We start from the raw sequence: 25,773 nt of genomic DNA, 5'->3' as shown, positions 1-25,773 counted from the left end.
TTGGACTCCCCTCTTTTTGATTTAATACAATTTGCCCTATATTTCTCCCTCCAGAGCTCTAGGATGGCTTCTATTTAGGTCCTACATTTTTGTCACCTCCAGAAGCTTTTGTCATTTCCATGATCACTTGTTCTGTCAGGAATACAGGTTTCTTTCTTTATCCAGAGAAGGTTTTCCATTGGCATCTGCATTTCATTTCTGTTTACAAATTTAAAGGCATATGATTTAATTTTGGGAGTTCTAAGCATCCTTCCCTCCTTTCAAACATAAACCAGTCTGGAATTCATCTCTTTTCTTTCCAATAATAATTTACACATACGAAAACAAAGTTTAGTTCTCTTTCAAAGCACATTAGTCTTCACCATACTGTGAGGTCTCCAGGACCTCTTGAGTCCAGGAAGATTCTAGTTCAGTTCTAGTCTAATAAACTAGAAGCCATGCCTGAAATACACTGCTTTGTCTCATACTAATAAGACTCCAAGTTCCTTGTTTCTTCTCCATAAAGAGTGTGACTCGATCAGTGCTTCTTGTTGTTATTCAAAGTGGATGATAATTAAAATGGAAAAGAAAACTCTCTCAGATTATTATTAGTGATACCTTCAAGTCTTAATGAAAAATTACTAGAAAAATCTTTCAATCCAAAGCCTTCTTTGAGCAAAGCAGTGACAATGACTGCCACTCTCCATTAAATTTGCATCGGGCCTGAAGAACTGCTCTTCGTCCTGGCCTGAGGATATCAGACAGTGGAGAACAATCTAGTTCCCTCAGAAGTCTGGCACTCAGTTTGGTGTCACCCTTCAGACGTGAGACTGTGTATGGATTAACTGCAAGAATTCAAGTGATATCATGGTTACACTTACTTTGTTTGGGAAAATAGAATATAAGTCCATAAACTGACAAAATCCAGTCTCACCAAGAACAGTTCAGCCTCATATAAACTTAGAAACACATTCCTGTTATTCAGGTGGCAACTAAATATAAGCCAGTGATTTATGCTGTATGCCAGTCTGCTATGTACCCTGGGTCTGTGCGTGGTTGGGCATGTTCAAACCTCCAGTGTTCAGAACTCTTCAAGAGAAGATGAAATTTAAGACCTTTTTCCCACCATCTTGCAAACCTCAGTCTCTGATGTCAGTACTTTCGTTTATTGCCTTTCTTTGTGGAATAGGATTGGGAGAGACCTCTTGAGACACACAATTTAGCTGTTATATATTATCTTATAATCTTTTCATTCATAAACATATTGAGTCCCATCATAAAAATGTTAAAAACTGCCATTAGAAGGCTGTTTCAGAATCTGACAGTTAAATTAATTAGGGTCTTAAGACTTTCTAAACATCATCCTGAAGTCTGTCTATAGCCAACTCCTATAGAGTACATCACCATATAGACTTTAAAGACAGTGAATTATTCCAGGGAGCTAGTGATTCATACTGTACAGGAACTGCAGTAAAGATGTCGAGATCATGTGTGATATGATGACAACAGTGAGATATGTTTTCAAAAGTGAAAGTCTAGTCTACTAAACTCATGGCTCTGTCTTTAAAATGTCTTTGCCTACTCAGTCCAGAAAACCTCAACAGTTAATCTAAATTCTTGGACTTGCAGATTCAACTGTACAATGCTATTCATAAGTTAAATAAGCCCTGAAGGACTGTAGAATTAAAGTACGTTTTTTACTACACATTTTAAAACATCAATGTTACAATTAAATTCTACTGTCCTTAGAAGAAATGGTGTTCAGAGGATGAAGAACTTCTGTGTGGTTGAAAGACTACTATATAGAACCATAACTAAGAAAGAAAAAGAAGGGCTTTGCAGCATTAAAACTGTTTAAGAGAGTGATTACTGAAGAGCTTCCTCATTTTTATAGAACTGATTTAGCTGTTGTTTCTGCATCTTTCTAAGAAAGAGACAAATTCAGTTCAACACAATCCTTCAAAATTTTAAATGCTATCAAATGACTAGTATGAACACAAGCAAAGATTAATAAGGAGCACTCCAGAGAAGATACATCCATTTTAGTAAAATGGACTCCATTTTCTTCCCAGTTACACTGAATAGAAAGGGACAGTTTGGTTCTGGTTTTACTAAAAAGAAATATAAAAAACAAAACTTCTAATAAATTAGATATAATTGATACAAGTTAGGAAGTTTCCTTTCTGAATAGATTAGTTCATGATGTTCATGACGTATTTTCCTATAACTTCCTAGGAAGCAAACTGTGATTTCCTCTAGCTATCTAGTATATTTGGCTCCAGTGTCTCAGCCCCAGAACCTGGTAAAAGAATACTTGGGATATACTTACATATCCCAGCAAGTTCAAGAATTTTGTATTTCACAGGCTAGGATATAGAAAGCAAGATGACTGGCAACCATTTGAACCTCTTAATCCAGGCTGGTTTTACCTGAAGAAATATCTATGAATGGGTCACATCTGGCACATTTAAAAATAAATTGGGTACTTTACAATATATTTTCAAAATACTCCCTCTTAAACACTTGCATAATTCATGTCCAAACTTCCTTAATTCCAAATGCATTCTTACATGAAATATTTGGGTATAAGAAATACCCATTCTCCCTGCTCTTCACTATGAATTGATTTGTTGGGAAGTAGGACAAACTATCATTCTCACAGAAGGTGCTAAATAGCTCAAGTTCACGGAAATTTAGAGATACAAAAACTTTAAGCAGCATTTCATATAGCACAGTGACTTGCATCATTCACTAACATAAGGAGAGACAAAAATATTCTTCTCAAAGTGCTTTTGTGACAGCAGTATAACATAAGTTTATTGTGTCCAATGAAAGATAAGGAGATCATTAAAGACAAAGCAATACTGGCTGCTGGTTGGAAAACAATATCTAATAAAAGCTTAGAATGAACTTACAACGTAAGAGACAATAATTACATCAGTACATTGATTTAAAAGATAAAGTTAAAAGTTATAGATTGAATAGATCAACAGAATAAGATGTAAGGTACACATACATAAGCCAGTAGGTTGTTTGGTAAATGTTGATATACATATCAGATGGGAGGAAGGATGAAGACATTTTAATTGGAAAATATTCCTGAGTATACACTACCCTCAAGACTGAGTCAGCTCGTATAACCTTATTTGCTCAGTGGGGATTTTACTTTGAAGTGCAGAGAAAATCTCTCCCCAGGAAAGCTCTCCTATGCTCTTCTGAAAGTATTTCCCCTCAGTATCTGGAAACAAGGTATTCAGCTATACTTAGCAGAGCTATTTGAGAAAAGCAGACAGCTAGCAAATTAAAAAAAAAAAAAAAAAAAAAATATCCCTGAAATAATCTGTCTCATTTTTTAATTAAAGTGTTATAAAACAGATATTGCCAATTTTGTTGCTAAAGCACAGTTTAAATAGAAATGACAAAATATAGGAATGGGGACAACTTTTATTTTACTATGACTGGAAACATTCTTGACTGTGAAGTAATGCTGATGGATACAGAGAGAGACATAGCTGTGTCTGTCTCTGTATATGAGACATACAGAAGCTCTGAGAGAGGGTTAACTTCCAGAAAATTTTTGCAGCTTTAGGTCTGTGGTGATTATATACAACAGACAGAGCCACGAAATGGCAGTCAGCCCAGCCTTATGAGGTGCAGTAAAAGTTTTACCCCTACATTTGTCTGCTTCAGATCTTTTTTTTCTTTTTTGTCATAAGTGTTCAATAAAATGTTTCAATCCTCCAATCAAAAAAAAAAACCATCAAAGTAAATTAAACTTTGCTATTAGCCACTGTCATGGTAGAAGGTTCCACTGGACACATGTATCAGCTTGCTTATGAGTCTCCAAGGCCAACTATTGAGAACTTGCAGCTTTAAATATTTAAACCCATAGAAACACAAAATCTTAATTGTGCAAGAGCAGCTGATAATTTAAGTGAAGAAAGATGAGAAAAAGGATCCCAGTAGAAACCCAGTAACGCATAATGAAATGTACATTCTTCTGCTGGACCAACGATTCTCTTTATAGTATATGATGCAATGGACAGACACAAGAGCTTACTATTAGAGTGATACGGCAGAATTACTCACGAGGGATATTTCTGTTTTATCCTTACCACAGTACATTATTTAGGTTAGTTCAGATACTCTTCATTTCATAAGGGCCAAGCTGACCTCTTTAGTGACATAAATTGACACATCTTTGTATAACAAACAGAGCTGACCTCTTTAGTAGCATAAATTCACACATCTTTTTATAAGCTGTTTCAAAACCATCCACTTATGGATTTAAGTAATTTTAAACACATGAAATTTTATGTTGTCCAGAAAAAGTACCTATTCTATACTTTGTTTGAATTCTTGCATTGCAACCTTCAGGATAAAAATCCAGGCATCCCAAAGTGATTATAGACCATCTTCTTTTTTAACCTTTTTAATAAGAATAGGCTACAAAGATTTTTTTTTTAAATCCTCTATCATTACCATCTGCTGAGATTCTCAGTCTGAGCCCTTCCCTCCGTAGCCAAAAACTGTCAGAACACCTACAGCTTTATGGGTGTCTTCATCTCCAAAAGGCACAGATAGTAGGAAAAAAGACTGAAGAGCAGAACTGAATGAGATACTGTTCCCTGCAGGGTATAAGGATTCCTCTGGTTAGTTCCCACCATGGTAAGGGAAAGACCACCTGTGGCTATACTTCTGCCCTACACTAGTGTTTCTGAATGAGATGCAAATTTCATGTCCTTTTACAGTTCAGCAGAGTAGGACTGCCTCAGCTGGGATGATGTAGCTCTCAGGAACCCAAATGTTCAGTGACTGTGTCTCTTTTAGCACCTTGTTTCTCCTCCTGTGCTCTATAGATATCCCCCTTGCATGCTATACATTAGTGTAATGACATTTTCAGTAGCAGTTTTGGTCTTCCCATAGGAATTTCCCATGCAAGCTATTTTCTACAAACTAGTATTCACATTAAACCCTGCCAGTTCCTGATTTCCATAGATCCTAAAGGATCAGAGAGACAGCTTCCATTTTGGTGCATTTTTACTTTTGTTCTTGCAGTCTCGCTCCAGGTATCTGAAATGTTACCGAAAAGCAGAGAGTACCAGTTCTACAACATTCCCAGGAAATTAGACCTACAGTAAAAAATACTGAGGTCAAGACGCCCTGACCCCCACCATTGCAGGTGGCACAGAGGAGCTCTATCAGCAGCATAGGCAGAGCTGGTATATGTCCTGTTGAGTTCCCTATGCAATCAGCTGCAAGTAAGTTGTCACAGCTTATCTTCACACTCCAGTTTTTAGATATTGGTACAGTCCTGACTGGGCACAGAATGAAGGCAAATGGCAAATGTGGGAGCTTAGGTGATGGACCTATTAGTTTTGAAAATTTTGGTGGGCAAACATCAGCTTGTCTTATGTAACCAAAAGCATGCTTGGAAGAAATCAATATTTATGTCCCTATCCCTTCATCTGAGCAATCTGCAAAGGAACTATGGAGCGTAGGTTCACCCATATTTCTACCTAAGCAGTCAAGGTATCATGCAGAAAATGCATGAGTTATGTGGCTCTTCATACCTTCTAGTCAGAGCAGGGAGAACACTGTAAGGCAGAGGCATATTTACTGGGAGAAGTAGGCTTCAAATGGGAGAAAGGAAAGACAAAGGGAGAAGAAAGGAAAGAAAGTTTGTTCTCTCTCTTAGCCCTCTCTTTATGGCCAAATGCAAAATATACACCTCTCCTATGAAGCAAGGTCAAAAACTGATCAATCATAAATATTGTTGTTGCTGATAAGAAGTCACTCTGGATATCAAAGATGAAAGCTGACCTGTAAAATGTTGATAACAGACCTTGAGATACTGAGCAACAGGGCAGTGATGAGAAATTCAATTCAGTGTGGATAATCATAAAGCAACGCATATGAGAAAAGTCATATTACATACTTAGGCACACATGTAATGACGGTCTTTGAGCCAACGCTTTCTAACCAAAGGGTGAGATCTGGAAGTGAAGTATTTCCATGAAAACAGAAGTTCATTGCTCAGCAGTAACCAAAGTGAATGTCACTAGGAAAGGAATATCAGTTACATAAATTGGAATAATATATGTACTATTTAGACAATGTGTTCTAAGGGATACAAATGGGATAAATAGAGTTCATATTGCAGAGAACAGACCACTACTGCAAAATGTGCTTCGTAAGTAAGAGTGTATGACCATCAAGGAACATTTCAAATAAAAGATACCAGTTTTGTTTGTAGTAACTGAGGTAGTAATCATTCCTTGAACTTGTTGCTTCATACACAAAATGTAAAAATTACCATATTCACTGTAAAAATGGACAGCAATTTCAATGCAGGACCATTCTTTTTAGCAGAAATGTCTTTAATAAGAGGGCACAGAAATTTTCTGATACTGCAAGTAAGGAAATGAATTGGATACTAAAGCAAAGGGCAGAATTATGGCACTTCCATAGAATTATGGAGTGGTAAGAACAAATGAGCACCAAGGCTAAATTAATTACACTCATTACATTATATAATGTAATTACATTAATAACACTCTATAGGGATAGTAAAGTGATGCTGATATGGTTGAAAATAATATATATCTTTGGGTCAAAAAGCAAAACACGTGCTATCAAATGGTATAAACTTTCTGTCAAGGTATTTAAGTGTTATTTTATTACAGTGAAGCTACATGAAAGCTACACAAATTCTTTGCACCCTGTTTTTCCTCTGAAGTCATCTCTTTTATGCTCTCATAAATCTTGACTTAGTGGATTTTTAATAATGATAACTTACATCTGATTTTTTTTTTATCACTTGTTTGTGAGCAGGTGGTAAGGCTTTTGTATTCATGGAGACAATGAGGAGGTGATGTCCAAGACTGGGTGGTAATCTCAGCTGTTAGATGGTTAATGGAGGAGGATAGAAATGAAACCTAGGCCAGCAGCAAGTTAGTTAGTTCAATCCCATACTCCAGTGCAATAAGCACAGCCTACCCTCACTGCTTTTATTTGCACCTCTCCTTTATTTCTTCCTAACAATCTTTCACAGCTCAGGTCCAGTGCAGGTGGCATGTGGCCATGGGATGGTGAGAATAGTGGGGCACATGTCAGGCAGATATTTTCTTTCCCAGCCTTCTGCACCAACCAGCTGTCACAGCTCAGAGTCTCTCATGCTAACCCACCTTGTGCTGGGTTGTTCTGACATGTCTGGGAGCAGTGTCTCTACTTCTGCTGACCAATGCAGGCTTCTGATCCAGGTGATTTAGGGATCCCATGGTGGAACAGGAGAAGGATCAGGTGGGATTGAAAGGGATATCTGTGAGGTGCTGGCTTCTTTGGCCAGGCTGAAATAATTAGGGTCTCTACAATCAGGAGTCTCCTCTGCCCACTGTGTTCACCTATCTGGTCACCAAGACTCAACTTCATCCATGTTTGCCAACCCCCAGCTGAAAAACACTATAGCCACTTATATAATCTTTCACATATGATCTGAGCATATATTCATGTTGTTATGTTACATCTCAGTTACTCCACTTTTACTGGTCTTCACAAAAGGTGACCAGGTGCCTGTGTCCAAGGTGATTCTGCTTTCTATATTTTTGCTTGTCCTCGCTTTCAAGGGCTTCCATTGTTATCTTTTTAAAACTAATGTCTCATCCCATGCTGAAAGTTCAATTTATGACCCTTACAAAGTTTTTGTACCACCACTTACTGCCTATGTGGGTTTAGAGTTGGTTTTTTTGCTTTTTAGAAAAGCTTCCAATAACCCCTCTTCAATCAGAGCCCTCACTGTGGGAAGAGTTCCTTATAAAATTCTGCTTGGTTGTCTTGCTCTCTGCTGTCAAATCTCTGAGTGATGCCTTCAGACAGCTCACAATGGAGCCATTATCCAACTCACCGATCATCGCAAAGTCATTGTTTCCATATATACTTTCCTCACACTGTTTTACTCTATGGCTTTAACCTCTTAGAGATGAGAATAGGGTCTTTGTCCTGCATTTGCATAGAACCCAAAACACAGACTAGGACACCTTCTAGTGTTGTGATAAAAATCCAAGGTGGTTTCAGCAATCAAGAGAAAAAATTGAACTTTGCTTTATAGTCTCCATTCACCCAGATCCAGGTTAAATTGCTGGTGACCTTGTGAATCCCTCCGTAATAGGCTGGAGGAACAATATTATTTGCCTGCAGTGGTTTTCTTTACAAATTCAGATATCTGGAGCAATGAAGTTGTTTGAGAAAAGTGATCAGTTAACTGGAGTGAAAGATCGGGATGAGGCACTACTGTAGCTGCAGCACCTGTCCCTACCCAATATTCTCCATCAGGACAGAAATTAGAACATTTTGAACATGCAAGGACAACATGGTTATGGGAAAAGCCATAAGCAGACCTTATTTCTGAAGCTAAAATATTATTTAATCATATGGAAAAAATAAAGGAAATCTGGAAAACAATCGTGTGAAGTCATTTTAACCCAGGAAAAACCACAGCTTACTTAGAAGTGTATCATCTCTTCTCAGCTTCTATGTCACTTGGTTCTTTACTGTGTTTCCAAATAACTACCCTCTAGACTTGATTCCAAAAATGCAAGTCATTAACAAATTTTACAATAGAAAGAATACAAAGTATGCTTCAGGTTAAATAGTAAAGTGACTATGCTGTGCTACTTTGTGATTTTTATACTATTAACGTTAGTAGCTTTGTGTTTAAAACTACGATGAAGAATGGTGATAAATGAATGTATAGAGGGAGGGTACAGAAAAGATTGGGTTTAATTCCAGCCATTCAGAGCATACTGAGCATCAAAAAGTCTCTAGGGCCCAACAGAAAGAAGGAATCCACGCCATGGCTGTCTCAAAGAATAACTTGCCTCCAGAAAAAGCCTAAGCCATATGACTTCTGGGAAATTAAAACTTGGGTTTCTTATCCTCTTATTTATTTCATGCACTTTTTTTTCCCCTTCATCTACATTTTAACTTGTCATACTAATCTCTGCTTAGTATCTTTGTAGCATCTGTGAAACTTCTCAAAGATAGGGAGTTGATCACTTTTCTACTTAAGAGGAAGCGAATGTCTTTATTTTTACAAAGGTGAAGCTCTTGATTTAGCACATTAGATTTGAGCCCCCAAATTATATTAAGTAACCCAAATTAGGTTTTCTCATTGGAATTCAGATATCATAAAAGGTCATTGTCAGAAGAAACACTTTTTCTGCTTCTTCTTTTATTTTTTTTTTTTTTCAGTCTGTTGAGGAGAGAAAGGAGGGACTTTTTTAAAAATTGAGACGAAAACAAACCAGAGTGGAAATACAAAAGCAGGACTAAAGAGAGATGCTTTTCTTGGAGCCTCTGATCTCTATTCTAGGCCTCATCCTTTATTCTCTGGCTGAAGTGTTTTGGCTGATAATCCCTCTGAGAAATATGTTACTCACAGAGAAACAAGGTTACCCATCTCACCCTTCAGCCACCAGGATTTTCCATATGCTACTGATTCTTCAGTATGAATACTGTCTCCAACATGGGTTAGAATGAGGCTTGAAAACTTTGCTCTTACCAAAAGAACATGATGGCAAACAGTTTGAAAAACAACTGTTTGAAGCATAAATACAAATGGCACAGGACAACCTTCTAGACAGGACTACAGAGGGAGCAACTACTTCAACAGCTGTGACAAAGGTGCTGGTTAGAAACAGCTCCTGTATTGTTTTGCTGCCCAGACAGAACATGATAGTACCTGCAGAAGTTGTGGGCTGCACTGCCTGGTGCATCATAGGACACTGCATAACTTTGGTTCTGAAACACTCTGAACAATGGAGAAAGGAGAAAGAAAACCCCTTTGGATAATAAGGCAGCTGTTTGCTATTGACAAGGAATCCCAGGGCGGAGCCTCCCTGCTGTTCTGTAGAGGGAAAAGTGCTCGCCCTAGAAGTTAAGGGGCTCATGAAGCCCACACTGAAGGAAAGGATAGAGACAACATCTAAACTGAGGGGATTAGTTTGAATAGTCAGTTAATCACAAGAACTGCAATCTGGGCACAGTAATCAAAGTGTATTATCAACTACCCTGGGCCTGACCATAAAAACCTCACTTTATAGTAGGTTCTTTGTAAAGCAATCATATAAGCTTGCAATAAAAGAGCTGGGACAAATGGGTAGCAAATGTTATCATCACAATTTGATTTTAAATAAGAAAAATGCAGCAACTGTGCTTTGGATTCTTCCCAAATAGTTAAGCTTGGTGTGTCACCAGCCAAATTAATTCATTATACCCCTTGGTTTTATGATATTATACTTCAGAGTATTTTCTCATCTACCAGGCTATTTTGTTACTCTCTCTTCATCCTCACAGAAAGCTTCTGTTGTTCACAGTGGGTGCATGATGCATTTTTGTTTGCACCTCATTCAGCTGAATAATACATATCTGAATAAAATTTACCACTTGAAAACTAAATGCTGCAAAAAACTAAACCTACAAGTTTCTTAGTGGAAAACTATTTCAAGTTCACCAGATAAATTAAATTTATATATTAAATAAGTAATCTCTTAATAAATTTAAATAACCCCTCCTGGAAAATAGTTTATTTTTTTGTTCTTTATTCCACCAAAACTGCATTGCAGTTTTCCAGTCTTTATATTTACATTATTTGCAACTCCTTCCATAAGTGCCAGTACAAATGTAACTGATGAAAGTCCAGAATAGTCATACAAATGTTCCTGAAAGCAAGGTGCATTTCTGAGCAAGTTTTTTCTGATGCGCAATAATATATATGTATATATTAACAAAGCTTCATAATATAAAATATCTTCCATGGCAAGTAAAACTTCCCCACTTACAGCTTATTCAGAGTTCAGTTACATAGACTCCTGCATTTCAAGTTAGTGCAAATAATGAAAGTAAGAGCCTGAGCAGAATGATGTAAATACAATGGAACAAGAGAAACAGCAAAATTTTACCAACTCCCTGCATATGGTTATAACATTTAATCAGTATATCATTAGTATTCTTTATATACAACGTATTTAAATAATTGGCTTGTCTGAACTATAGGCAACAAATTTACAAATTAAAATAAAATAATGTTTCACACAAATATGGAATGTCCAACAAATATATGAAAATAAAATGCATCTAGTAACAAAACGTTGTAAATCAAAAAGGTAAAAGATGTCTTCTCTGTCTCGGAAGATTTCAAGGCACTTTCTTGGCAAATCAGAATTCTCTCCTTAGTAGAAAGTCTGCAAGAGAAAAGGACATACCATTTTATAACTACTTTCAAAACACAGAGGCAGACCACTTAGTATAATTTTGTTTATAAATCACAGTTTCCTGTGGATTGAATAAATTTTAAGATTAACTCCAGAATGCCAGTGGGTCTTGCCCTCCTGTGACCACTGATGAGTTCCGCCGCGGCAGATCCTCAGCGTTGCTGCTCAGAGGTTTAACACGCAGTGGTCCACGCTGCCGCATCTCACGAGGGAGTGAGTTTCCCGTGCACAGAGTGACGCGCATTTCTAGATTCGGGGTTTCAGCCAGTTCTTTACTTCTATTTGCAAGGATCTGAATTAGAAAAATAACCCACCGAGAAACAACCCAAACCCGAACCCTCAGAGCCGTCAGGACCGGTCCCTGCGGGGCAGCCCGTGCCCCGCGCAGCAGCCCCGCCCCTCTCCATGGTCCTGAAACCGCCGCGCCCCCAGCTCCGCCACAGCTCGCGCTACCGACTCCCGCGGGAAGATCGGCGCCTCCCAGGCAAAACGTCATTTCTAACAGGAAAAGACCACGTCTCCTTTTCGTACGCGGGTACTTACAGGAGAGGGAAGAAAATATTTGCATAATAGCACTGCAGTTCTTTTTTATGAGGAAAATGCAGCCTATTTCGGTACATGCAGGAGCAATGCTTAAAAATAGTTGTTGGTCCTTCAAGTGGGAAAGCCTCCTTCTTCAAGTCAACCAAGAATCTTCCAGACTCTCTCAGATGTTAAAGCAAAGGCAAATTCCCTTGCAGTAAACAGGAACTATGACCCTGTCCTCTCCAAGCTAGTGTGAGGGTGGTGAAGGAAACTGACCCTGTGTGCCAAAAGATGGAGTAGAAGCAATCACAGAATCAGGCTAGAAATGCAGTGTTACTGAGGGGTGAACATATACTACTCCTGTGCAGCCAAGTCTATTTGGAGGGGAGAGAAAGCCTCTCTTCATCCTGCTCAGGAAAATGTTTCCATTCCAAAATGATACTGGATATGAGTAAACATGAAGACCTAAGCCTGTCTTACCTCTAGTGGAGGTAGCTTTATCCTTTATCTACTCAGTGGAGAAACAGTGTGAGAGAGCACAGAGCAGCTGGGAAACACTCAGATCGTAGCTCTACTTTTTCCTATAATGTTTTCTCTGTTTTTAACAAAGTAGAGAGAAAGTCAGCCTAGATAAAACCTTAAGTGAACATAGTGCACACGAGCTGCTAACATTGCTTACCATTTAAACCCTCCCTTCCCCATATGTCATCTCTTTGAGTGTATTTTTGGCAGACAAATTGGAAGACCTGGATTTGCAAATCATAGCAACTTTTGATCCTTTTGTATTTTAAAGTTGGAAACAGGATGAGATAGATGCTTCTGTACTGTGGATATGGAGGCAGATCTTTGACTCATCCTCTTGAAAGAAAAGAGAAAAAAGTATCAGAACACCCAGAAATCTTTCTGGAAGCCCTCAGCCATGAACCCTGAGGCGTAAAGGGATACAGATGAGGGAAAAACACACTAAATAGGTGAAAGTGCAGAAAATGAGAGAGTGCTAGGATATTTTAGAAAGCTGAGATTTGAAAGAGAATACTAACAAACAAACAGGAATTTAGGCACCTCAAAAAAAAAAAAAAAAAAGACTATAAAAAAAGAGCATTCAGAAAAGGATTCCTGGCCTTAGTCATAAAAAGAAGATCCTGGCAAAGTAATGAGATCCCTAGGCAGTTTCTGGTTCAGTGCCCCTGATATATTCAAAACCATCTGTGAGACCTGGAAGACAAAAGGCCAAACAGACTGAAAATTGTTAAGAAAAAAAAAAAAAAAAAAGATAAAGAAATGATGTAGTTTCTTCTCAGCACTGAAATATTGCCATATTCTTCAAAGCATTTTCTCACAGCCACCAAAATGAATCCCACCTCCACTTGGAAATCAAATCTGCTAACACTGACTCATATCCTACTCTTCCTTTCTTATTCTTGATTAGTATGAATTGAAGTCTTCATGCAGGAAGAACTGACATACACAACTCCCCCAAACTCCAAGCTTGCAGTATTTGTCAGGAGGAGGTGGTGAAAGGATACCATCTTTGAGGAAATTTAAATAAATTCATTTCACTCACTTTAAGCATTTTATTGGTCAATAAAAACAAGTGCAGTTTTTAAAATTACTGTTAGAAGTGTAACCATCTCATTGATATTCAAAAAACTGGAGAAAACAGCTCACTTAAAGATGTTCTTTTTATCAGTGACAATGCTGTTTAGTTGACAGTGCTGTTTAACTAACACATTTAATATGCTCTTCATAAACAAGAATGGACTGGTTCCTTCCACAGCCTGTTACTTGAAGCCTTTAGCTTTGTCACATCTCTATGTTCAGTTTACTTCCATCATCATGAAGTGGTATTAACTTCAGAGAAATCCTCAGGAGACAATCTGGGAATGAAAGGTGGTCCCAAAGATGAATAAAGTGACAGGGTGTCTATGAAGATTGCACTAGCAGACCTGAGACCAAGACATTCTGCTTTTTCCATGGATTAACAACAAAGCCCTCTTCTGAAAGGCCTGAAATAAATGTGTTGATGAAGTTCTCATGCATTTTTCTTTCACCAACCAAACTCCTTCTTAAAATTCTGAACAGTAAGAGGTCAGCCAGTGCATAATTATGGACTACGGCGCCACAAGGGACTTGCAGGAATTTACAGTGGGGCCTATCAGAGGTATCTGTGCTTCTGTGTATTTCCATGAGGAACCAGTCTGTCCTTACAGCAATGCCAGAGCTGCATGTTGATGCACTCTGTTAATATCACATTTCTGTATGCACACCTGATAACAAGGTACAACCATGAAGTAAATCACTAGGCCATTCAACAAGTAAGAAAATGAGTGGGAAAAATGATACTTACATAGCAAACATCCTAGGACTGTGTACACAAAGGGCTCATTGCTAATCTTGTTAGCAACCTTGCACACCTTTTGTAATCTATAAAACAAAATTACCCACAGCAACAATTAATCTCATTTGCCAGATACCCTCAAAAAATGCATAAAATTAAATGTAGAATTTACTAGAATTGTAGAATTGTACTAGAAATTCAGACACTCTAAACAGTGAAACCATTCTCTGATGGAAATTTATGAAATTATGTGTGCAAGATGCAAAATTAGATTGTACCTTAACCTAGCCAGGGTTCTAGACGAAATGTGAGTGATCGTAGCAACTAATTTTCTACCAGATAGTTTTCTCCTAAGACGTAGAAGACCAGGTTCAACTCCCAACTTTACTTGAAGGAATTTAACTCATTAACCGGGAGGCTATTCTAACCAGCAGACTATGAGGTAGTTTGAGGTCAAGCTCTTTAAAACTTTTTATTGTTCCACTTAGTATTAACATTGATGGAAATCCATATTTTCCATGTCCATCTCCTAATCATCAGGCTAGAGATACTAGTGTCCCACTTGTTATCTCTCTGTCTGGTGTCCTTGGTTCAAGTAACCACTTAGTTCAAGTGGTCCCTTGAGCCACTGCCATCCTTTCTGATATAAAGATCTAACTATTTTGTAACAAGAAATACTTAGGTGCAATCTTCTTCTCTTGCTTCGTAAGTATTTTAATAAAACTTAATAGAAATTGTGCCAAACAGCAAGAGACTGAATGTTAACCTGGGTTCGATTCTTCAGGGAATGTTTATATAGAATATAAGCACGTCATCAGGAGAAGTAACTCATCCTCAGACATCCTATGGTAGCTAAGGTGTCCCTGAAAGAAAACATTAAATTCCTCTAAAGATCCTAGTTATGATCAGCCTTGACAGTTATTCTAAACCCTGAGTGCTGGATAAGGTGGAGACAGTTGTGAGGATTTAGCTCTCCTTTTTAGATCAACAGAACATTTTAGGTTGAATGAAACTCATTCTCTGCTTTGGGTTTGGTTGATGTAAAGGAGAAAAAAGAAATTCCTTTCGTTTTAATTGTATTTTTTATCTTAGATTTTGTTTTGATAGTTGAACTTAAAAATCAGTTCTTCACACAGTCATAACCACAATCTTGTTTTCAAATTTAGAGAAAACCTATTTAATTAGAAGGGAAATTTTATGACTGTGTTTCTTCATAAATAAAGTGAAGCACTCAGGCAATACAGGGGAGTCCGAATAACGTTCATACACTCTGGATCCATGTAGCAAGGTATGCAATATGCAACATGCGTGGTATTTTTGTTATGCAGCATGTAATAAATATATGTCTAGTCTACTCATATGTCTACTTACAAATCTATATGTATATCCTTTGAGGATCAGCCAGGGATTTCTATATTCCAACTTTTGATCAGTGCAAGGGCAGATGGAGACAAGGGCTGCTCCAGCCCCCTTCAGAAGCCAGATCCTCCAAGGTACTGAGCTTTGGAGAGAGAGCATCTCAGCTGCTCACAAAAAGTGTTTACCATCTTTGTAAGTGATGCAGACAAAAAGTGTGATTATTTTTTCATGTTAAATGCTGAGAAATTTCCAAAGTACTCTGCTCCATAGTTTGTGTTTACACATCACTAATGAGATTCACCTTTTCTAATTAAATGGTATTGCTTATTTTTCACTTACTTTATTTGAATTGTCCATTGCATATAGAATGCTGAAGTAACTTCTTTTTAAGGGATTTATATTTTGTTTGGGTTTTTTTGTTTGGTTGGTTGGTTTGTTTTATCCATTTAATAACATCTGTGACAGTTCTTTTTCAATCTCTCTGACAAAATTACATTCAGGCTGAGTTAAAGCAAAACTTTTGACAATCTCATACTGGAATACTGTTTGATAAGAACTGTATGTATCAATAACAAAAATGATGAATTAATTGATTTTATGTTCTTTAAAAATGGGCATATAATATAAAATTATCACCACAAACTGAAACATACTAAAAGAACAAGATATAACCATGCTATTGCACATAAGAGAAGGTTGAGAATGGTTTAGATTTTATCTTGTTGCACAAGTTAATAAGTAGAGGTAAAGGGAGCAGGAAGGAGAATATGGCTTCATATCTGCCCTCTGCATAGGCATGCCTGACTGGTTTTTCAGAGCATAGTTCTCATCTCATTTATGTTAGTCTCACTTTGAAGGAACTCCATTATATGCTGCTGACTGCAAATGCATTACATTAATAGAAAATCTTTGTATATTAGAAAACCGTTGGTATATTTTGTATTAAAGTGATAAAGTAAAGAGCAAGAGTTACAAAAGGACCAGCACATCAAACACTTAGTAGGAAAAGAAGGTTGCTTTTAAACAAGTATCACAGCTAGCATTATAAGGTACTTTAACTACTACTTACAGGCTGGTGTTGAGCAGTCCCTTGTGTTGTGATACAGTCGATGAAAGTGCTTGCTACACTCTGATGAAAATGTGACTGGCCCTGTTTGAAAGTCAGCAGGAGTTAACCACAAGCTTTCAGCGTCACTACTTTGCAGCTTCAATTAATGACATCAACACATAGAATTAATTTCCATGTGTTTTCACAAATTTACATTTAATTGTTTACTACACCTTAAACAATTATTATGTAACACAAGTATAACAATGCTAATGAAATAACGGAAAGAAATACTATTGCTATTCTATTATGCTCATGATCTCAGTGACAGAAAAATACAACAAGAAACAAAGGACTGGCTTAGCCTTGAAATTCCAGTAATTCAAAATTAAAAGTAAAATTTCTTATATGGTGAAAAATAGAATGGTGTAACTACAGAAGAAATTCCTTTGCTCAGTAGTCAGTACTCTAATGTAGAAAGAATAATGTAGATGGAATGCAGGTATTATTTCTAAAGATAAATAAAAGCAACATTTTAAGCAAATATGAGTTTCTCAGACTTGGAAAGTTGAAGTATCTTCATGTATTAATGCTTCTAATTTGCACATACATGGTTTATGAAGTTCTGAATATACAACGTAGGTGTTGAGGAAAAAAAATGACAGCTGAATAGCATCTAGGAACCTGATTTGCTGTTAAAGTAGTCCTAGCAAGAAGGCGTGCAGATATGCAGAGGGCAGCATGTGTTTCAACGTTTGGGTGAGGCATATCCCTGTGTGCCCATACTGTGTGTCTGTTCTTCCAGCCTGTGCTCCCTTCACTAGATATCAGTGTCATCTGCCCACATTAGTATCTGATAAGAATATATAGCTACTAGTCTCCAAAACATGGCTCAAATGTAACAAGTTGCCAAAGAGCCCTTCCATGACTGCTGATAGCCTGGGGAGGGTATTACTGATGGCATCTGAGTTGAAAGCAGAGCAAAAATGTACTATTTGCATCATGTAACCTGCTTAGCAATACTACCACTGACAGCTGGGGATGAGTTTCCTGTGATTTGGACAGAAAACACTGACATAAATTGACACTAACAGAACAAGACTAAATTTAACTTGCATCCTCAAAATTCAGCGCAAATAGGAACCCTGAATAAGAATAGCTTGTTTCAAGCAGTCCTACAAAAGGATCTATATGAAGCATGCTGCTTTGACTAACTTTCCTGTCAAAGGAACATGGCAAGCATTTCTGGGCAAAAACTATTTATTTCAGAACTTGAAAGGTGGTTTATCAGCCTGGTAAAACGTACCAAGCCAGTTCTGTCTGAATAGTGGAGCCAAACTACCACAAGCCTGAGAGAAAACTCCTACCTGGCAGTGAACACACTTAAACATTAGATATATTTTACACTGATTTGTAGATTTCATGAGATTTTTCAGCCACAGATAAGCTTTTCAATAAACTGACAAAGCAGCCTTTACAACTTTGAACTGGAAGATTGTTGCCATTTTTTATCTGAGTGAGTAATTAGGTTCAAGACAAAGTAAGTTTAAATTATCCAAGATATATGGAGATAACATCAGCTTTTGTCACTAAATAAATTCCATGTCCCTTCAGATAATATATGGTTTTCTAGCTCCCTTCTTTGCCATCAAAAATGGGCTGTTAAATTTTATTTGTGCCTTACAGAGCACACTTTGTCAGCTGGCTTTTCAAGCTCAATTGATAGATAGCTTTATGACTCAGAAGATTATTCATGATTTTTCCTATGCTCGAGGACTGTTACATATGGGTTTTATTTGGCTTTAAAATGTGTCTACTATTCTTGGCATACTAGAAGTGTACAATAATTTTCTTAACCCCAAAACTGTAAAGACAATGTTGATTTCCTCCTCTCCCCTCTTTTTCACAACTTCATTAGTTAGGATGTTCTAACTCTTGAACTAGTAAGGACTAAATCTGAACAGTTTACTTAAATAAGGTTGATAGGAAAAGGATTATGATTTGAACAGAATCAAGAAAAACAACATTAGGCTGTATTTTAAGAAAATGCCTACGGATTACAGGACCTAATAAAGCTGTGGAAAAACAACCAAAAAACAGGAAGAAAAACACATCACTGAAGATCTTAGCATAATTTAAAAAAAAAAAAAAAAAAAGAAGAAGAAAAAAAAGATGTAGGCAGAAATTCTGAGCAAACAAAGAAATAAACTTCAATAATTTTGGAATGAACTTTCTTTGCTTATCCATTCCAGCTAATGTTAGTCAAATAATTTCAGCAATTTTTATGGCAACTACTCATGCAGAAAAGGACTATTAATTTAATGAATGGCTCCAGAAACGCCTTCAAGTATTTTTTTCTCTTTTTCTTTTCTATGATTTAGTATTCTCAGAATACTTTCTGTGAAACTCATAGTTGTTTTTCACTGTTGTTTTTGAGTTCTTGTTCTGTATTTATTATTTAGTTACCCTAGATTCTTATGTTAAGCTTTTTATGGTAGCTGAGCAGTTTCCAAAGTTAGAAATGAAAAGGAAATGGATTAAGTATTAACATAAGCAAATCTTTCTTGTCTGTCCTCCCCAGGAGAGGAATTTTCAGTATTCCTGTGCTACATAGGATAGCATAGTTGGAATCTTTGTGTTCTTTTCATTTCTTTCTCATATGACCTGAAAATTGTAAGGTTCATAATTACTCTTGTTTACTATAAGAGTGAAGGGCCAGCTGGGTGTGCCACATTCCCTATTGATGCTGTTCGGCTGCAGCTAGCAGTTGGCAGAAAGATCGTTAAAGCTGTGCTTATCCTAAAGGTTTGAGGACACCCTCCCCCATGCAAAAGAGACAACAAATTCTTTCCCTTCTTGCCAAGGACTGTCTCAAATTTCCAGCAAGGAGGAAATGCGTAATTATTTCCAATTCTCTTTCTCATGCTCCAACCGCCAACTATTTCTCTAGTTTTTAGTTTCACTAATCCTAATAACATTGAAAAACACCAACAGATTTGCAGTGTCATACTCTGAGACCTTCACTTTTCTGAATTACAGAACATTTGGAACTGGAGAGTAAAGAATCAGCAGAAGCATCTTACTGTTAGCAACTCTTTTTGCTTATATTCAGAGGGTACAACATTTTTTGAGTTGTTACGAAATAGAGTCCCAGAGGTAAGTGCATTATACAACTTCATCTCAGTTTTCAAGTACAAGTACTTGACTGTAATCATATTAAACTTTCATATTTGTAATAGCAAATTATTTTTCTGATTCATTTACACTGTTTAATCCTTCCTTGTTCTATTTGTTTGTCTTGTTAAAATAAGCATCCACACGTATACATCATGAGAAAGAAGACAAACGTGTTTCCCTGGTAAAGTGAAAACCTACATGACCACAAAGGTCTGCTGCTGAAAGATATATGCAGTCCAATGAGAAGCTTTAAAATTGGTGAACTTGAAAATAAATATGGTAGAACTGACAAAATATATGGAAAAAATACATATAATTAAAATAAAAAATGTACTGAGTTTTCTCATTAAAATATTACTTGCCAGAGATAGCAGATAGGTACTCACACATATCACACTTCTAACACCATACCGCAAGTTGTTTGCATGTACATATACAATGCAGTATCTACAGCATACAGACATGTATGCATTCAGTACCTACAATTATTAAACTTGTAGTGTACCTGCAAATCAACAAGCAACAACAGGATGATAAAAATCAAACAATAGGGTTTAAATCATGAATGTTTTAACTTACCATGTTTTGAAAGTTATTTTAGGCTAGATTATTCAAAAAGAGACTCAAACCTAAACATAATTAGAGTTCTGTAAAACCTTCTAGTCCTAAACAATGCAAATTTCACTTCACAAATGTTAAACTTGGTGCAGAACCTCAAAAAAGCTGATGGCATGACTCTTGTGGCTACTTAGAATATGCATATGTAGGTAAATTAAGAGCAATCAGCCGCCTTACCTGTAAAATGTTTTATGAATTTGTCTTTTAGACTGGAATCTCTTGGAAAAATTTCTGAGGAGAAAAGAAAAAAAGTATGCAATATAGGAATTACAGTAAAATGTTCTGAAAGCATAATATGTCAAGATGTCTGCTGTAAAGAGACCAAATAGCTTCCCAAATTAACTATGAAATTAATTGTGTGTGTGTGTGTGTGTACAAACAACATTGTGAAATGTTTCAAGAAATTCACAGATGAATACCAAATGGTCATCCTACAACACACTCTACCAGATTTTCTAACAATCATTTCTACACATCTTAGGTCTGATTTGAGCTATAATTTTTTTATAAATAATATAAATAAGTTATCATGTTATGACAAGTATTTGTGTACCTGAAGATGTAAATATTTACCAAAAAATTACATATTTACCTGAATATGTAAAATACCTAGAGAAATACAAACTAGATACCGTATTTTAGGTTTTGAAATAACAGGTACCTGTCTCCTACAGATCATCTAAGATAGATTGAGCCATGCATATTTTCATTGCATTATTAGTCAAAAAATAATACTCCTCTCCTGTGAAAATTGCTGTGGGTTTTAAAATACTCCCTTTCCATATATGTTATTTTTTCCAAAAAGTATAAGAGAAAATACAAGTTCCAGAACAGCCAAAGGAATCAGGCAGAACAGAAATTGGAGCTAATGCAAAAACTACTCACTTTTTTTTTTTTTTTTTTTCCAGTGGGATGCTGCCTCTGGCTTACAGCAGAAACTTTTGATGCAAGTAAATATTCTCAGAACTAGTACATTTCCCCTCAATCTCAAAAGTTTTCCACAGAAAAACTGTATTAAAAAATTCTTGGGTAACTGCAGTTATTATTGCAGACAGTGACTATATAACAGATGCATGTTTTGTTAAATTCAGAAGAAATGCCTTTCTTAGAATTAATACAAGGAACATGATTAACTTGCAGCATTAGGACCTGCAGCTAGACATATTTATTCACTAGAAATATTTCCTTACTGCTAATGTCATTTTAAATCTTTGTATTCTCCTACTTTTCTTTTCAATTCCCCATCTGAATTAACAACTCTCAGAAGAGAGCAAGTTTCCTTTCATACCATAGGAAGATGTTGGTTATCTGCCAAAATAAATTCTTACCACTGGCTTTAGGCAGTTTCTCAGAGGTCACATGAGTGTATTTTTAGGCTAGGATTTTAAGCTAAAATGCCCAAGTCTTACTGCAACTCAGCAACATTAGGGGACCTAATTAAGATTCCTCAAAAATCTCAGTTTTAACTTGTTTCCTTATTGCAAATGAAATACCACTCCTTCTCCATTAAGCTTAGAATTTTACTGACATGAAATGTCAGGTAGTTTGAAATTACACAGAATTAAGCATATCAAAAGCCAAAACAGTGAAACAACCTGTGTGAGTTTTGAATGAGATGCCCTAAGTGGACTAGTACTGATGAATAACCAAAGCCTGGTGAAGGTTGGGCTAGGAACAGGCCAGTCTTACTCTGACAAAGAACATTTAGACCTAGGTGCTTTCAAAGTCTACGGAATTTGCTATGGGAACAGTAGCTGCCTTTTGCCCCATAAAATTCTTTAGGAACAGTCTGTAACACAGTATACAGCCAAAACCCCACGCCTGAATGCACAGAAGGTAAAACAGGATAACATATTTGATGCTCAGGCAAGGGGCTAGGCATTGCAAGCATAAAATTGCAGCTGTAGCTGTGTTGATAACCCTGAGAAGGAACACTAAACGGTCCGCTTCCCACGAGTAACCCACATCGGCCCAAGGCTCGCACCAGCCCAGCTACGCCTGTCCCAATAGGGAAAACTAGGTCAGTCATGTGTTGGAAAGTGGCTGAATGATATTGACTGCGTGCCTGCTCCTCCCCTGCTGTGGCTGCCATCCCTCCGGGCAGCAATCAGCTTTTCAACATGTGCCCACGTTTCAGCTTTCTTCAAGTGTTCATTTTCTTAATAGTACAGTGCATTGGCTTGGTAAAACACAATCAGTGAGCCCCTAGCCCTCCACAAAGACAACTTAAGCTCATTTGTATAAAAATCACGGGCAGCACAGGTTACTGGAACACTTCTGTCTGCTGGCTCTAATGGCAGGGGCAACTCCGCCTGAACTATGAATTGCCCAACACAAGCACAGTAATCTTCTGTCTTCCAGCTACATAGCCAAGCCCTCCTATCTGTACTCAGCTGTGAAGCTGAGGTCTCAAAGGATTCAGTACTTCAATCAAACTAATGACCATCTTTTTTGAATAGAATATGTATCACTGACTCCCGACCAGATCACACCGCAGCCAGAAGCAGGACCTTAAATCCATAAAGCAGTGAAAAATCATCATGACAAAACCTCTATGACAGCTTTTCCTGGCTTCTAACAAGCTCTTAGTTACTCCAGTCATATTTCATGTGGTATCTATCACCTATTGAGACAGATAGCTTAATATCCATTCTCACAATTTATGCTAACATCCTCACAATGCAAGTTAAATTCCTCTGACATATTAATTTCACGAAGGAAAAGCAGAAACATGTATATAGTAAGACAAACTGGCAAAGAATTACTAAAATCAAAACACCTGAAAGTCACACTGGGCATAAACACAAAAGAAACAGGAAAATGAAAGAATAAAATGTTTTAAGTGTAAAACCCACATGAAGAGGAAATACTGAGTGGAGAGAGTTATTCAATCCATTCTTGCCTCAAGACCATGTTACACAAACTAGTAAAATACAGCCAGTATATATCACATGGGGTATAGTAACTGATTGGTTTTAATCAGCTGGGAGAATATTCGGACAATGGCATTCTCGTGCCCAGGTTTACAGAATCTGCACTGCTCACCAGAGAGAATACATCTGAGTTAAAAGGCACTTGTGCTGTTGACCTTGGGTTCGTCCTGGTTATAATCTCAGTTTATAATCATAAATAATCTTAGTTCAAGGATTTCCTTTTTACTTACATTACAACCCCTATGTGTGTCCTTAGATAACTACTCATCTGGGGCAAAATGCTGCCCATCCTACACCCTTTCCGCAGACTACATTGGCCATGAACAACTACTAAATGGTGCTAGGACAGATTTGCCACTAAATCATCTAAAATACTAAGAATTTTTATGGCAAAAATCTAGGGACAAGATAAATTTCGAGGGTGTTCCAGCTTTGCTTCACAGACAGAATGGTTAAGTTCATACTGCCAATCTGGTTCTAAACCATCCGTACTGTTAATGTTCTCAAGTTGTGACACTTCACAGAAGGTCTTGTGGTTTTGGGTAAAAAATGACTGGATCTGCCTGAGTTTTATCCCATGCTGGGATAAACGGGATGGTGGGGAGAGCTAGCAAGGTCTGAACTAAGAAGCAGTGAGCAACAGCTGCTGCAGCTTCCCACCCTTTATTTTGTTGTAAACTTTCCAACGTTGATTTAAATCACTGTTGTTAAGCTAATTCTCTAGAAAATTATTCTGTGCACTTTTCGGTTGTTATTCAGCACCTGGTAGCTGACATGAATGTTTAATTTTTCACTAATTTGGACATGATTACAGTGAGGTAGAAAACTAAATAACCACAGCCCTGGGCTCAGGCATATGCTTAACCTGCAATATAAAACATGGTTTCTACACCTTAGATCAGGCTTTTCACCTTTCTGTGCCTTCAGTCTCTCTGTGTTTTGTCTGTTCAGACTGCAAAGCTGTGACAGCAGGTGCTGATTTTTACCTCATGTTTGCACTGTCTCCAGCACCATCTCACCATAATCATGCCTGGAAAATTCATGTCCTGTTGTAGTATAAATAACAAGAAGAGCTGTGCCCACAACACTGAAATAAGCCAAATCCACACAACAGTTTGTTGACTTGGGGCATGAAAACTCCACATCCTCAGGTGATATTGCCTTGGCAGAAAAAAATCAAGATCTCAATTTGTTTATGCTCCCAATAGGAAGCCTTTGCTTATTTTTAGCTTATTCAGAGAAGCAGTGTAAATCTGACAGCAAAAATTACTCCAGATCTTGGCCTAGTCCAGGTCTACACCAGTGGGATCTACAACATCTCACTGCAGGCAAGCTCAGAAAATGTGAAGTAGCAGAGCTCAGGCTGTGTTTCATTGGCCAAGTCCCTTAACCTTTCTACATAAGAAAAAAATGTCTTCATTACAAATCATAATCTTCTCTTTTTGTAAGAATATTCACACATCTAAAAAAAATCCCAATAAAATCCAAAGCAATTTTTCATCAATTACTAAAAACATAAAAAAAAAATCAACTCTTAAACCATTCATGGAAAACTTCTCCATAGCAGGTAAATATTTCAGGAAAACATAAGCACATCCAACAGAACATAAAACCAGAAATGACATTAGTTATTACTACACCGTAGTCTGACACCTAAATGATATTTGCCAGATTTACATGCAGGTGCTAAAGTGCTCTCCACAACACACTTCAATTACAGTATCTAAAGCCTGGCATCTTTAGACAGGTTTAATAATTATCCGTTTTCCAGAATATCTACTGTTACTTTGTACAACACTCCTTTAAATGACATGTCACACAATGGAATAATGGGTGTTTCTTGATTTTATGTTGTTCTGCACTTCAAGAAGTTACTTAACAGAGTTAGGCAGTTCAATGATTATAACCTCACCAGAATTTTTTTACAATAAAATACATAGTCCAAGATATAGTCAACAGCAATGGTAATACATCTTATTATATCACATAATGGTTATATGACCCTGATCTGGTTTTCATTCATTCTGGTAAAGCCATTTTGAGATAATGTAATTGTCTGTTCTTCAGAAAGGGCAATGCTTTAGAATTACCCTTCTCTCTTTGCTTTTTATTCTTCTTTCCTAGTCCTATTTTCTTTTACTTTATAATCCTTTTCAAGCCAAATTTATTTTAATACAAAGCAATACATTTCAGAAGGTCTTGCATTACCAACCTTATAATCAATTTTTCCTAGTCTAATATAGATTAATCTAGATTTTGTGTAACCATCACACATACAATCTTATGAAAAACTTAATTCCCACATATTTTGTTTAAAATTATTTTATAACTATGGCATTTAGAAAACAAATGTTTTATTGTGTATTTTCTTTTTTCTGTATGTAAAATGGCAGAATAAGACTGTCAGCAGTGAGATGCTGCTGACTCTTCTATTATAAACCCAGATGCAGGTTTCTAAAAATGTTGTTTTGGCATGAAAATAGCATGTGATTTTATTTTTTTTTTTTAAAAGACCATTTCATGTTA

The 25,773-nt window shown here is 36.9% G+C and overlaps 1 protein-coding gene across 1 annotated transcript in view; it reads right to left on the bottom strand.

Annotated features, from left to right (window-relative positions):
* Nucleotides 1-10,558: 10,558 nt before the first annotated feature.
* The window catches only part of ALKAL1 (ALK and LTK ligand 1), a 37,086-nt gene continuing 21,871 nt past the window's right edge, over nucleotides 10,559-25,773 (bottom strand). Inside the window, exons 2-5 of the mRNA XM_074847505.1 lie at nucleotides 20,492-20,545; nucleotides 16,541-16,621; nucleotides 14,122-14,198; nucleotides 10,559-11,219 (exon numbers count right to left, since the gene is read on the bottom strand). Of these exons, the coding sequence (XP_074703606.1) occupies nucleotides 14,134-14,198; nucleotides 16,541-16,621; nucleotides 20,492-20,545 (200 nt within the window). The 3' untranslated portion in view covers nucleotides 10,559-11,219; nucleotides 14,122-14,133. The remainder of the gene's footprint in view (nucleotides 11,220-14,121; nucleotides 14,199-16,540; nucleotides 16,622-20,491; nucleotides 20,546-25,773) is intronic.

Source organism: Strix aluco, chromosome 1 (assembly GCF_031877795.1).
Source record: "Strix aluco isolate bStrAlu1 chromosome 1, bStrAlu1.hap1, whole genome shotgun sequence".
Taxonomy (NCBI): Eukaryota; Metazoa; Chordata; class Aves; order Strigiformes; family Strigidae; genus Strix; species Strix aluco.
This window is presented reverse-complemented; position numbering and strand designations above follow the sequence as displayed.